The 15,288-nt window shown below is 35.6% G+C and overlaps 2 protein-coding genes across 3 annotated transcripts; both read left to right on the top strand.

The window, feature by feature from the left end:
- Nucleotides 31-3,715, top strand: LOC109708154 (pentatricopeptide repeat-containing protein At1g73400, mitochondrial-like). Of its 2 annotated transcripts, none has more exons than XM_020230880.1 (3): nt 31-2,367; nt 3,103-3,254; nt 3,569-3,715. In XM_020230880.1, exon 1 carries the CDS (start codon nt 507-509, stop codon nt 2,301-2,303), a length of 1,797 nt encoding a protein of 598 aa, XP_020086469.1. In that variant the 5' UTR covers nt 31-506; the 3' UTR covers nt 2,304-2,367; nt 3,103-3,254; nt 3,569-3,715. The 2 variants fall into 2 exon arrangements, with proteins under 2 accessions (XP_020086469.1, XP_020085738.1); XM_020230149.1 differs by having other exon boundaries at nt 3,513-3,715.
- Nucleotides 5,426-14,980, top strand: LOC109720605 (O-acyltransferase WSD1-like). The gene is made up of 7 exons (XM_020247840.1): nt 5,426-5,791; nt 10,996-11,619; nt 11,764-11,830; nt 12,307-12,404; nt 12,508-12,720; nt 14,142-14,279; nt 14,376-14,980. Exons 1-7 carry the CDS (start codon nt 5,531-5,533, stop codon nt 14,523-14,525), a joined length of 1,551 nt encoding a protein of 516 aa, XP_020103429.1. The 5' UTR covers nt 5,426-5,530; the 3' UTR covers nt 14,526-14,980.

Raw genomic sequence — 15,288 nt, 5'->3', positions numbered from 1 at the left:
TTATTCAATTCCATTTACTAAAATTAAAAGCCTTAATAAGAAAATTAGCTGAGGGGCATTTTCAGAATTGTCTATAGTTGAGGGGGCTCCGTATATTTTGACCTCACATGAGCCCTAAGTTGCGCTACGGCTCTCCCGCTCATCATCAACTTCCTCGGAAAATCTCCTTCGAAATCCCTCCTCCTCGCGGTAATTCCCCAAAACCCTAATCCCTTTTCTTACCCTAATTGGTGATAAATCGGTGATATTTACACCTGTTTGATCGTGATCTGCTTCGTTGGAGTTTGGTTCCCGCTCGATTCCTCAAAATTTTAAGCTTTTCTGGTGCAAGATCGAGTAGGGTTTTCATTCACACGGTTTTTTTTTTTTTTTTTTTGGAAAAGTTTTCATTTTTTTATCTGAAATATATTCCCTGTGCAATTCATTGTGGAGATGAGGAAATTTTTTTAAAGAAGTATAAGATTATAGATGATAATCCTGCTTTAATTATTTGGGGTATCAATCTAATGAATCACAAACGATTTTCCCCAGCTTTTATCACATTTCATCGCCTTTGTCGGTGTTCGCGGGCACTCGACAGTTCATTGATCCCATCAAATTTGCCCCATCCTTTTAATTCTACCAAAAATTTACCATCTTGTTCTCCTTCCACTTCATCGTCATTGCTTGCTTTTTCGAATTCAAACAAACTTTTTGCTCTTTCTAGATCCCCATTTGGGTCTTCTAATTATCTCACAAATCGCAATCAATATTGTACTTCAATATCTAGTTTTGCAATTAGATCCTTTTCTTGCGTAAATTCGTCGGATTTCCTCATTTTGGATGAACCCAATAAATGTACTTCAACTATTTCTCAAGAAAGTCGGTTGGTTTCCGATTCGGATAGAGTATATGAAGCTATAATCTCGACCTGTTCTTCCGACCAAAACTTAGAGAAAACTCTCGACTCTCTCAACATAGAACTAACCACCGAGCTCGTAAACGATGTTCTCAATAGACTCCGCTATGAGGAGAAATTAGCTTTTAGGTTCTTCACTTGGGTGGGCCACCAAGAAGGCTACGAGCACGAACCGCAGACGTATAACGATATGATAGATATATTGTCCAGCACGAGATACAAGGCCCGGCAATTCGGAATTGTTTGCGATATTTTGGATCACATGAAGAGGAAAAACAAGAATTCGGTCCCCCTCGATGGCCTACTAACCATCTTGAAGACGTACGCCGAAAAGCATTTGACTCATCTGAGGAAATTCGCGAAGAAGAAGAGAATTAGGATGAAGACTCCGCCGGAGATCGACGCCTTTAATATACTGCTGGATGCTTTGTGCAAGTGTAGTTTGGTGAAGGAGGCTGAGTTAATGTTTCATAGGGTGAAGAATAAGCTTGTTCCTAATGCAGAGACGTATAATATTTTGTTTTTCGGGTGGTGTAGAGTTAGAGATCCCAAGAAGGCAATGAAGGTGCTTGAGGAAATGCTCGAAAGGGGTCACACTCCCGAGAATTTCACATACAATGCGGCGATCGACTCTTTCTGTAGTGCTGGGATGGTCTCTGAAGCGAGAGAGCTATTTGAGTTTATGAGAACGAAAGGATCAACTATATCTTCTCCCACCGCCAAGACTTACTCGATCATGATTATAGCTCTCGCGAAGTATGATATGGTAGAGGAAAGCTTTAGACTTCTTGGTGATATGAGAATGAGTGGTTGCCTCCCTGACGTTTCGACATACAAGGAAATGATCGAAGGGATGTGCCTAGCTGGCCAGATCGATGCCGCCTATAAGGTGTTAGATGAAATGGGTAAGACGGGCTTCCCACCCGATATCCTCACATACAACTGCTTTTTAAAAATTCTTTGCAACCTAAAAAGGGCGGAAGAAGCTTTAAGGCTTTGTGAGAGGATGGTAGTTGTGGGTTGTGAGCCAAGTGTTCATACTTATAATATGTTGATTTTGATGTTTTTTGATATGGGAGAGACAGATAGGGCGATTGACGTGTGGCTAGAGATGGATAAGAGAGGATGTGAGCGGGTTGTGGATTCATATGGGATAATGATAGATGGATTGTTTGATTCGGGCAGAGTAGACAATGCATGCTCTCTTTTAGAAGAGGTGATGGATCGTGGGCTGAAATTGCCATATAAGCAATTCGATGGTATTTTGTTGCGGCTTTCGGCTATTGGAAATCTTAATGCTATACATCGGGTTTCGGAGCATATGAGGAAGTTCTATAATGTCGCCATGGCTAGGCGTTTCGCGATAAGCCAGAAAAAGAAGAGCATGAGCTTGAGGCGGAGATAGCTCTTTGTTGCTGCTTCTACGCTCCGTGACAAATTTCGCCAAGCCAAGTGGAAGCTACGGCCAGGTCTGTTCGTGAATTCTTTTGGTTTGCACATCAAAATTTATGGGTTTAGGTAGTCTAGTGATGCGGAACTTGCTATTGATTTGCATATATTTTGTTAACTAGCTCGAAACAGGCCATTTTACTTTCTCAATGATGCTTGCTCACTTTATTACATCTCATTCAAACCAGAGTATAATATAATAACCTCTTGGTAAACTATGAAAAAATTGATCAGTACTCCATATAAAAATGAAATAATATCTTCAAGGCCAGCATGTAGAAGCTGTAAGCACATCTTTCTTGGTATAAATGTTGTATCCTAGAAGTATACTTTTAAAATACTGCTTTTATGTAATAGTTCATTAGGCATTGTTCAAGTAATTGCATAGGTTTTATTGTTTCACTTGGAAGCGGCTAATCAGAGTCTTCTAACACGCACGAAGATATGATTTAGTTTCACCGTTTGATCGGCAAGTGTTAAATTTTAATCTGTTTCCTAAGTATAAATACCGAGATAATCAAAAGTATCAAAAATGAATGTCCAGAGGTACACTATCGCATGTATAAATCCTACCGAGCATGTTAATTGATCATCCCTCCTCGCCTGCATTCTTTTCGAGCTTCTTTATGTTCTCTTTTGACATTCATTTGCAGGGTTCTTTTTATTTTTCTGTAATTTTTTTTCCCTTCTTGTTATTATTTGCATCACAGAGTTTTTGAATGATTCACAGGTTACTGTTTTGAATACATTTGCAGGACTGCCTCTTGTATTTCCAACTTTTTGCCTGCTTTATGACTCCTCAAGTATAGCTTGGCTCGATAACAAAGCTGACAAAATTGCTCGAGCTACAACAGAAGTGCTTTTGAGTAAAGCTGTGCAGACAAGCTTCCTTCGACTGTCTTTCCTGGTATTCTCCTTAACATCTTCCCGCAATAGCAGGAGCAGAAGTTTTCAATTGGAGCTTCTGCTTGTTTGCGCTTTTAATTTATCAAATACCTAGCTGTCGCTTTTCGGAACTGAGACGGCATTGCCCGCTGCAATCGTCAGCGCTCATGCGGCTACTCTCCCAAAGTTTTTTTTTTTTTTTTAAGAGAGATTGGTAGCACACTACCCGCTTCGTTTATTTCACTTAGAAATAAACTTAGCTGGAATATGAATCAACTAGGATTCGAACTTGGGACCTCGGGTACCAACCATCAAGTCCTTTGCCACTTGCTCTAGGGACGGTCGGTAACAGCATGGCGATCGCACTGGGAGCTCCTCCCATTTTCTTGGAACAAAATGATGTAATTCCTCCTAAAGAAACAATTACATGAAGATGCAAAGCAAGCTCTGCATATCATATCAACCAGGGGTGTGATTTTTTTTTTTTTTCATATTATGTTTGAATTATAAACTATTATACAATTGTTCCTGTTTTGTCTGTGCAATTTTTTTTTTTTTTTTTTTTTTGTCTTCTTCTCTCTCTCTCTATCTTCAATGTAACTTCGAATCCTGCGTATTTGAACCTTTTATTAGATCTATATTGTAAAGTTAATGAATTATAACATAACATCTAAAATTTACAGTATCTAATTAAATATCTTAATATTATAAAAAAATATTATTTTAATATATAATTATCACATAGCTTCTTGATTGCATGTGGTTGCGTCGCTGTTACGAAAGAGATTTATTTTTTTTGTTCCCAATTGAGGAATCCAAGGAACACCGTGGGATCCACCGCCCATAATCCGGCGTCCAATCACGGCCGTTGATTGGCTAGATTGGCGCGGCACTAATTGCGCATGTTGCGGCTTGCACGTCTACCCCGGCGTTGATAACAGTAGCCACACGCTGGATGACACGTGGCACACGCTGGACCAGCACAATTTCTTCGGGAAAGTGTAATAGAAAACGCATCCAATTAAATAAATATTTTTCTAAATTTTAAAAAAAATTACTTATTTATCTCTAATTATTATTCAAAACTATTAAGTTTATTCTGAAGTTACTAAAATATACTTCTAAACCTCAAATTTTATTTGTAAACTCCAAAAAGGTTTGAAAATATTTGAAAATTTTTTTAGAAATTCATAAGCACATTTTGGTACACCGAAAATATATTAGATATTTTTATAAATTTTAAAAAGTATATTAGATATTATTCTTTTTAAAAAAGTATTATGAGTGAATTTGTATATATGAGAGTGTACTGGTGATAGATTTGTATCTTCAACGGAGCGTCTAATAATATTTTCAACTTTGGGGGAATATTTATAATATTTTTAAAGTTTTAGAAAGATAAGTTTGAAATTGTCCCTTAATTAAAGTATTTTTTTTACAATTTACTAAAAATAGTTTGTATATACATTTTTTTCCAATTCCGTTTTAGACTTAGTTTGGTGTTGAGATTCATCTAACGCTATTAGATAGATAAAATAAAGTTGGGATAAAAATATATAGAGATATACTTCTGCATTTTCTAGTGGGACCGTAAAAAATATATCGTAACCGACTAATTACAATATGCGGAATATAATATTACGTACTAAAATAAATAGAATATTTTTCTATTGTACTTTCTCATCACACGTAATGTAATCTCTTCGTAATTTCAAACAAATATTGCTTAAGATATTTTCATAACTTATTTAATATTAATATATTTGCAAATATATATAGTATTTTGTATCACGTGCATAAATTAATCGAACAGTGTTTTAATGCATCGAAAGTTCATAATTTTTTTTTTTGAGAAAAATGTAGCAAACTATCTGTTTCATTTATAAGGTGGGATGAATTAAGCGTACAGAATGGAAGCGACGGCCTCTGAAAAGTTATCATACGAAATAGGTAGTTGTTTTTCAGAGATTTATAACTGTTATCATACGAAATAGATAGTTGTTGTTCAGAGATTTATTTTCTATTATTTCATAATAAAATATAATTTTTAAAATTCTATCATTTCTCTCTCAACTCTCTTCCCATCTCTCTACGCAAAGTCCAACTCTTGATAGCAAATTCAGCGTCAACAGGGGCATTTTCGTAATTTCACCTCATCTATAAAATAAATAAATAAATAAAAGTAATATCTCTCCCTCCCCAAACCCCCTCCACTACTACTACTACTACATCTCCATAGAGATTCATTCCCCTTTCCTTTTCTTTTGAAATTCTAATTTCGAAACCTGAAATCCTCCGATGCCCTCGGAAACTCTCCGAAACCGTCGGCCCCTCTCCATCAACACCATGAGTGCCGCCGCCACCACCGCAGAGGCAGCGGAGGAGCCGGAGGAGTTAGAGGAGCCGGTGAGCCCCGCGGGGCGGCTCTTCCACCGGCCAGAGTTCAATTGCTACATCATCGCCGTCATCGGCCTCGGGAGGCGAATCGACGACCTCGACACCATCAAGGCCGGCCTCGCCGCCACCCTCGCCCGCCACCCCCGCTTCTCCAGCGTCCCTGTAAGTTTCCCTCTTTCTCTCACCAATCATATTAAGTCATGTCACTTCAGATCGTCTGAAATCGAGAATATTATTATAACATCATCATTTTGACGTGATGTAAAATAAAAAGTAAAAAATTATTCGTACTTTTATGCAATAAAAAAAATAATGATTATTGTTGACTGACATAAATTAATTATCTGCACCTTTTTGATTGAACTTAATTATTTCTAAATCAAAAGCTTTCTATTTTCTACAAAATTATAAAACTAGATCCTTTTTTTTTGATTTTATATTAGGCAACATCTATAACAATATGAATGATAATAATATTGTTTAGTGGCATGAGGAAACTCGTTGTCATATAAAAACGATGGAACGGTGAATGGTCAAACACGTGGGGCTTCTTAGCTGTAGATAAACACTGCATTAGTTGGTGTTAGTTACATTTTATTATCATTGTTTTTAATTTTTACAAGTGGCCAAGTGGGTATCTTAAAAAAATAAAATGTGCCCCAACTTAGAATTTGCACTTGGGAACTTTTTTTTTTTGGGTGCAATTTTTATGTAACGTTTCATGTTGCGAATATGAATCAATTAAAATTTTTTGCATTATAAATTATGTATCACATGTGGGGACATATGGTTATAAGCCTTGTGTACTCGCGTCGGACTCCTGATGTACTATGAGCACACGCTCATGATGCATCGATCTCATTAATATATATATATAGAGAGAGAGAGAGAGTCCGGTTATGGTGTTTTGAAAAACACTAAGAATTTGGTATTCATGTACATCGATTAAAGTGTTACATCCATAACGTGGCACCCTGCTTTTCATAAAGATCATCTATTTTGAAACTACTCTAGTCTTAACACGCTCAAGTACCCTTTTAATTTCTTGGGGCGGACCCATCTGCTTCCAAAAAAGATCACCTACCCTAAAACTACTCTAACCCTGACACATTTAACCTTCTTTAGTTCTAAGAGCAGATCCGACTATGATGGCCTTGCTTTCCTAAAAGATTACTGATCCTAAAACTACTTCAACCTTGATATATTTAATCCTCTTAATTTTTAGGAGCGGGCCTAACTGTGACATCCCACTTTTCCAAAAAGGTCACTCATTCTATAACTATTCTAATCCTAGCATGTGTAACCATTTTATTCTTTTAGGTCAATCCACCGCCCAAAATACTATAGACGGATTAAGATGTTTGGCCTTGTTATATCTTATATTACACTGTTCTAAATTCTGGTGTGTCACACATAACATTAGTCATTATATATAATATACTTCATTGGGTCATTACTTCTTGGAAGATTGGTTAGGTTCAACTATAGGTAGCAAATTGATATAGACTATATAATATTTTTAGGAATTTGTGTATTGTATAGTTATTAAAATAAACTATATATCCTTCTAAGTTGCTTATGCAAATTACAAGTTGAAGGACAAACAAAGATATGAGCTATTTGTTACCATAAATTTTGAGATATAGAAACACTAATATAGGCTATTTTTACAAGGTGTGAGCTTCCATTAGAATTTTTAGTGGAGTGCACATGTAAATACACATATATAAGGTAGTTTGGTGTAAAAAATATTTTTAGATGAAATATTTTTATATTATCTTAATACTGTATATATACACACACATACTAGTTGAGTATACAGGCAAATGCATGTAACAAATACTTTAATAACTATTTCAAATTAATATAAATTTGTACATCATGCTTATTCAAAAATTTACAAAATAAAATTTAAATTTAAAAAAATAAATTTATTTATTATATACTATTAGAAAATTTCTATCATATTCCAAATCAAATTTAAATAGTTATTACCAACAATAATTATATAGTTTTATTTTTTATTTTATAAAATTTATATATAGTGTAAGATATAGATATACATCGAATATTTTTTATATTTTTTAATTCTCACAAATTCAAAATTTAAATATATATTCAAACTAAATGTATCAAAATTAAAAAGTTAATATAAATAATAAAATATTAGTAGATAGAATAGAGATAATATTATAAATATTTATCTTAAAACAAAATATTGAACAATAAAAATATTTAATAAAAAAAATACAATATTAATAGTTGGAGAAAAAAGAGGAACTAAAAGTTTGTTTCGTTACATTATTTATTTTGTGTACAAAAAAAGATAAATTTTGAAATGAATCCACCAACGGATTAAAATTGAAAATACATGCTTTTATATATAATATAAATATATAAAAAGAATTGAATTATATGATTAGGTTTTAGTGCAGTTTTTATGTGGCCTGGAGTCTCTGGACCCATCTGGAGATTTATTTATTTTTTTTTACCCCCTTTTTTTTTTTGGATGACTGGAGATGGCAGTTGGTATGGAATCTGTGGCACCAGTGAAAGTGGGGTAGGAAACAAAAAAGGTCAAAAAAAGAAAAATAAAGTAGAGGGGAAAAGAAGATGTTAGGTAAGGGATTATGTTCCTAAAAAAGTATATGCTTTTATTCTGTAATAACTAATAAAAGACAAAGAAATTCAATTAATACAATAATGTAAATAATAATACTGAAAAAAAAAAAGTGTAATCTAGAATACAAATGCAAGAACTTTCTACAACCAATACAAAACTAGGCCATTGGACCCCATCTGGTATTTCTGGAAGTTCTGGAAGGGTGGTTATGAACCGCGATTGAAAAATATTATGTTTGTATTTATAAAAAATATTGCATCGCATAAATTATAATAATTTGATTACGATGTAATTTTTATGATCCCGCTTTGCAAACAGACAAATATGTTTTTAGACTCTTTTTTTTTTGCCTCCACAATATTGGAAGTGTTTAATACCAGATGGTCCCATAAAAATTAAAGCAATACTAACTGTACATCCAAAAATGAATGTAAATTTTATATCTCATCCATCTAAAGATCAATTTTATTCCTGTAATCGTGTCACAATTTTATGTTTTTTAATACTAAAATTTTAAAGGGTTAATTCATACAGGTCCGAGTAAATATAGTGACTTGTCCGAGTAAATATAGTGACTTGCGAATATATCACTATAATTCAACTTCTATATGTTGCCTTTACAAAAGTCCTGATGTTTTTAAATATATCTCTGCCGTTAAGATCTGTTAGAAAAAATTAGTTAATCATAGGCAAAATACTTAACTTTAGTTAGTTAGTTGATGAGGCGAATTGACTTTTTTAGCCCTTTTCAAATAACAATTAGGACTTTTGGAGGAACATATTTGTGATATTTGTCATAGGGAAAATGTTATTTCACTTATAAAATAAACAGTGCTTTAATTGTAACAAACCAAAAGAACATATTTGAAAATATTTGGATTTTTATAGGAACTTTCATATTGTAGAGAATATATTTACAATTTACTATATTTGTAAAAACATGTACGAAATTAATCAAATTTTAAAATATAAATTGTACATATAGTACTTTCTTAAAAATTAATTTTATGAAAAAACTTCAAAAACCCTTCTGTGGTTTCGCACTTTTTCATTTTAGTATCCTGTGGTTTAAAGTGTATCAAGTTAGTACCCTGTGGTTTAAAATGTATCAAGTTAGTACTCTGTGGTTTTATTTTTATATCAAGTTAGTACCATGTGGTTTTATTTTTGTATCAAGTTAGTACCCTGTGGTTTTTAAATCACAGGGTACTAAAGTGATAAAGTGCAAAATCGCAGGGTATTAAAGTGATAAAGTGCGAAATCACAGGATACTAACTTGATACACTTTAAACCACAGGATACTAAAGTAAAAAAGTACAAAACCACAGGTACTAATTTGATACACTTTAAATCACAGAGTACTAAAATGAGAAAAAATGAAACCACGTGGGAGTATTTGAAGTTTTTTCTAATTTTAACTTTGAATAGGATGAGACAGATTAAAGACGGGGGTTGGCCAGTCTCTGTTGTGATGTTTAAGTCCCATAAATTGTGGCCTTGTGAAATTTGAACCCCATACGCCATCAATTTTTCGCATTTATTTCACAACTCTTTTGTTAGTGGCTTTCACTATTTATTTATTTAGTTATATAGGTGAGAGAGTCCCTCATCAGGGCCAATTCGAACTACTAGATTAAGCTTCTATGTAACACTCGCATCATTAATTTCTCAATTAAATGAGGTTGTGAGGTTCACTTCCCACTTTTTGTCATTTTAATTGCCTATAACTACAATAAAGTTGTCCTTTGTAGTCCCCACTGTTTTGTACCAATCTTTTAAAAATAGAACTAATGGGGGTTGTGAAATTATTTCTCCATCAAAAGTTACTGGATCAATCAATAAATAGTTCAACCACTGGTTCAATCAGTTGCGTCATGTTGACGTTACAAATATTTAATTCTTATTTAAATTTTTATTATGTAATATATATTACTAGATCGAAATATTATTAATAGCACGAATAACTAGGTGCTATTAAGTTTTCTACCATTAGATTAAAAGATGCGCGGTTTGGATGATGTGGGCCTCTAGGGTTGAGTGGGTGGTTGGTTGAATGGTATAATTTAACAGTTGAAAATAATAAAAAAGGTAAATCTAACGGTAGAAAACTTGATAGCACCAAATATTTTATGCTAGAGCTCTCTCTCTCTCTCTCTCTATATATATATATATATATTCTACTTGAAATTATGTAATACTATGTTATTAGAATAAATTAGATAAATATAAGTTTTTAAATTTCACTTTTTGTAATACAAAATAAAATCAACAAAAATTAATTATAAATAAAATTTAAAATTACGCTGGTGAAGAAAAAAATAAAAAACCAAACAAATTTGTATAGTTTGCTGACAATCAGATTGATTTATCGATTCATTGGTTGAATTGTCAATTCAAATAATTTAAAATAAATTTTTAATTTTATCAGGTTCAGAAGGCTAAAACAAACTACTTTATTGATTGAATCACCGATTGGTTCGACCTAGTTTTAAATCATTACTTTATGCAGCTAATCCAAGTTTAAAAAAGAAAAAAACAAAACTAAGAAACAAAAAATACAAGAAATTGTGTATATAAAGATAGTAGTTTGAAATTTTGGACCATTGGCAAATAGATAGTGTAATATTCAATTTTGCTAAAATTAATATTAAAAAAAAAAATTCAAAGCATTATTTATTTATTTATTAAAAATAATATTTATTTATTTATTTATTTATTTTTGTTTTTTTAACGGAGGTTTTAGGTGTTTGACGAGAGCGCGGGGAAGAAACCGCGGTGGGTCCGGGTGGATGTCGACGTGGACCGCCACGTCATCGTCCCCAACCTCCCGCCGCTCCCCTCCGCCGCCGCCGCCGCCGCCGGCGAGCTGGTGGTGGAGGACTACGTCTCGGCTCTCTCCGCCGCCGCCGCCATGGACGCGACCCGCCCCCTGTGGGAGCTCCACATCCTCAACCTCCCCACCCCCTCCGCCGCCGCCTCCGCCGTGCTCCGCGCCCACCACTCCCTCGGCGACGGCGCCTCCCTCACCTCCCTCCTCCTCGCCTGCACCCGCCGCGCCGGCGACCCTTCCGCCCTCCCCTCCCTCCCCTCCGCCGCCCCGCGCCCTCGCCCTCACCATGGCCGCGGCCGCGGCCCCCTAGGCCTCCTCCTCTGGCTCTGGTCCCTGCTCGCCATGGCGTGGCACACCCTCGTCGACGCCGCGCTCTTCGCCGCCACCGCCGCGTTCCTCGCCGACTCGCCCACTCCGCTCAAGGCCCCGCCCTTGCCCCCCGGGGACCCGCTCGGCGTCGGGCGCCGCCGCAAGCGCTTCGTCCACCGCACTGCCAGCCTCGACGACGTCAAGCGCGTCAAGAACGCCATGGGCTGCGTGAGCGCTCTCCCCTTCCCTCTCCCCTCTTCCCCCACCTCTCGATCTAGGGCTTTTTCTTTTTACTCCGAATTTTGTTGGTGATCGATCAATGCGCGGCGATTGATCCGAAATTTGATTGATCTCTTCTTCGTTTACTACTAGACCGTGAATGATGTGTTGGTGGGAGTTACATCGGCGGGCCTTTCTCGTTACCTCAGCAGGAAATTTGGTGAGTACAAGGTGTTTGACGTAATTACTAGTGTCGAATCCTGTGATAATCCCTGTATTTTTTTTTTTGTTTTGTTTTGTTTTGAGAATGCAATTTAATCCTCATCACAGCTTTTCTCCATCTCGCTCTAATAGATAGTTCCCTGATCTCACACAATCTTTACAGCGCCATCATTGGTTTCAATTTGTAGGTCATAGGAACTCGCCATGCGAATAACAATAATATGCAGAAGTGACGATTTTATCGACAATTTGTGCATTTGACATGACTGAACATTGGATAATTCTAACGTTCACGCTTTCTCACGTAGACATTGATTAATCTTTTTAGTGAAAAATTTAAGGATCAAATCATAATTTGTGAAAAGTTCGGTAACTAACTGTGTATGTTTAATCTTACTTATTTTTACTGCTAGTTTGCTCTTCTTCTTCTTCTTCTTCGTGTGATTGCAACATTGCTATGTAATTGTTCCGTAGATGAAACAGATGACGTAAAAAAGAGAGAAAAACTACTAGCGAACCTTCGAGTGAGATCGACACTACTCGTCAATGTTCGACCTACAGCGGGGATCCATGCAAGTGCTTTACCTTCTCTCTAAACCTACATTTTCTTTTTCCTTTTTCAGGTTATAATGGAATCTTTAGAATTAATCATGATTATTTATTCAATATAAGTAGGATTTGGCAGAGATGATGAAGGGGGGGAAGGATGGGCCGAAATGGGGCAATTGGATCGGATATGTTGTACTTCCAATACCGATTGCACTTTACAGTGACCCCTTGGATTACATTCGCAAGGGAAAGGAGATCGCCAATAGAAAGAAGAATTCTTGGGAGGCATTCTTCACATACTGGTGTGCCGATTTGATCGTCAAACTTTTTGGACTTAAGGTATTTTATGCATCTCTAATATATTCTTTTGTTTTTTGTTTTCTCCCTAAATTACATCTCCAATATATGAGACAGTCAAAATGTACTGGGGCTTCCTCAACTTTACATCATTCCGAAATCAACTCCTAAAAATTGAATTTTTTTGATCGACTCTTACTAAACTATAGGTGATTTTGATTTCAATCATTTTCGCCAATGAAACTGTTAGGAATGTTTGTATGTTTAGCCATTACTATATATTATATGCTTATAGGTTTAGTGCAGTGCAGTCTTAAGTGTAATTTATTTCAGTTGCTAGTGTTCTAGTAGTTTTTCCTTCTATGGAGGATAGTTAGTGGGGTATGGGTAGTTACTAGCAGTATGAAACTGTTTTTAAGTTGTATTTATTGGAACCTTATGATAGTAAAATATTATCTATGTTCTCTTATCCAACAAATACTATTGTATCTTGTTAACAATGGAGGAAGGTTCTCCCTCGAAGAAGACCATCAACTTGCAAGAGTTGATTAAAGCTTGAATCTCTCAACTTATCTTGCAATTCTTTCAAACAACAACCACGGGAAAGAACAAGAAGAAGTCGTCAGATTTTTGGCTAGTTAAGCCATCATCGGACTTGCCGGAGTCAATTCCATCAGAAGCTACTCGAAGGGTTACAAGATCCCAATCCGTTCGTAACAGAAACTTTGGAAGCCTAACTCCCTCCCCTCCATCTCAAACTCTCCTAGTGCCGGCTGTTGCTCCTATTTCCCAGGCTGTGCCTCCTAACCCAACTACGGCTGTTCCCAGCCCCTTTGCTTGTCGCATTTACTTGTCGCATTATGAGGATGATGATGAGATTTAAGTGATAGACTAAGGGAGATACATTAACTGTTACATAGTTTGAACCAATCAACCATGTTTAATTTATGTTGGATTATATTACCGTTTACGTGGGAAAGAAAATGATTTTGCATCTTCAATCAACATCTACTTGAGCATGTTTATCATCAATATCTAGACAGATGGGAACCTCCTCTTGTGAAAGATTGATATTTGTTGATCTATTCCTAACTTTACCATTTAGCCCCATCTTATATGTAAAACTTTTTCTATTGGCATAAATCCTCAAAATTCTCTATCGGAAATGGTTTTCTTGCTTTAATATGCAAAACGTAGGATTACTGCTAAAAAAGGTTCCTTGTAATTATTACGGACAAAGTTTGATACTAATTTGACTACTCGTTGGTTCTATAATGGCAGTAGGAAACTTCGAGTATAATATTGTTACTGACTCAAAACAAGATAAAGAAGAATATGCTGAGAACAACTTCTCATAGCTGTTCTGTTCTTTGTACTATCCATGAAGATTATATTCTGCATGTGAAATGTAGTCAACAATGAAAGCTGTAGAATTCTAACTCTCTCATGTTTCCAAACAACAGGCGGCAGCTACATTGTGCCACAGAGTGCTAAGCAACACCACATTGTCGTTTTCGAACATTGTCGGACCGGTCGAAGAAATCGAATTCTACGGTTATCCAATAGTATACATTGCTCCGAGTGTCTACGGGCACCCTCATGTGAGTCTCCTCATTGGTGAATGTTTCTGTTGAGTTTAGTGGTAAATCTATTGTGGATTGGAAAGTGCAGTTTTCATACTTTGCTTACCTTAACAGGCTCTCACAGTTCACTACCAAAGTTACGTGAACACAGTGGAGATGGTTATAGCAGTAGACGAGATCACGATTCCGGATCCTCACCAACTCTTGGACGACTTGGCGGAGTCTCTCGAACTAATCAAGGATTCTACTGAAACAAAATCATAACAATCAGACAAACTTATCTTACGATCTTTACGCATGCAACTCGCGCGAACAAAGGGGACAGCAGCGATCGACAAACGACGAGCATTTGTTGGTTTCACGATGCCACACGAGCTTCGCAACAGCACTGCGAAAGAAAAGAAAAGAGAAGAGAATTCACAATCGTCGTTGTTTGTTGTATAAATTACTACCCCGTCGAGGGTATTATTTGTAATGTAACATTCTTGATTTACTTGTTACCAGCATGAGATGCCGCGGTGTAGCGCAAAATGCATACTTACTGGAAATTTGATGGATGCTAGTATTTGCATGGGAGGTGCTGCTGCGGCTAAAAAAGTGTCATTTAAAGATACTTAATTCTTCCTATTCGTTTTTTTTTTTTTTTTCTAAATTAAATGATAATGTAAAACGTTAATCCCAATATTATTATGTTTCATGTTTTATGGTTATGTATGTTATTTTCTTTCTTGTGAACATTATCATTTTTTGTCATCTTTTTGTTTCTTTTTTGTTTTTTGGCTCTATAATTTTTTTTTTTTTTTTTTTGCTCAACCATATATCGATCTGCGGCCGTGATTATACCCTTATTAAATTTTAAGAATAAATAAATGCTAGTGTATCTAAAGTTTATGCTATAATTTTATGAATGTCTTTGAAAATATCATCAATATCCCTCTAAAGACCAAAGATATTTATAAATGTCCTTTTGGTAAACAATTTAGTCTTTAACCTAGTGTAAAAATTTAAAGCTTCTTAGATGATGAGT

Source organism: Ananas comosus, linkage group 1, assembly GCF_001540865.1.
Source record: "Ananas comosus cultivar F153 linkage group 1, ASM154086v1, whole genome shotgun sequence".
NCBI lineage: Eukaryota > Viridiplantae > Streptophyta > Magnoliopsida > Poales > Bromeliaceae > Ananas > Ananas comosus.
The sequence above is the reverse complement of the archived record's forward strand: the minus strand, read 5'-3'. Positions and strand labels throughout refer to the sequence as shown.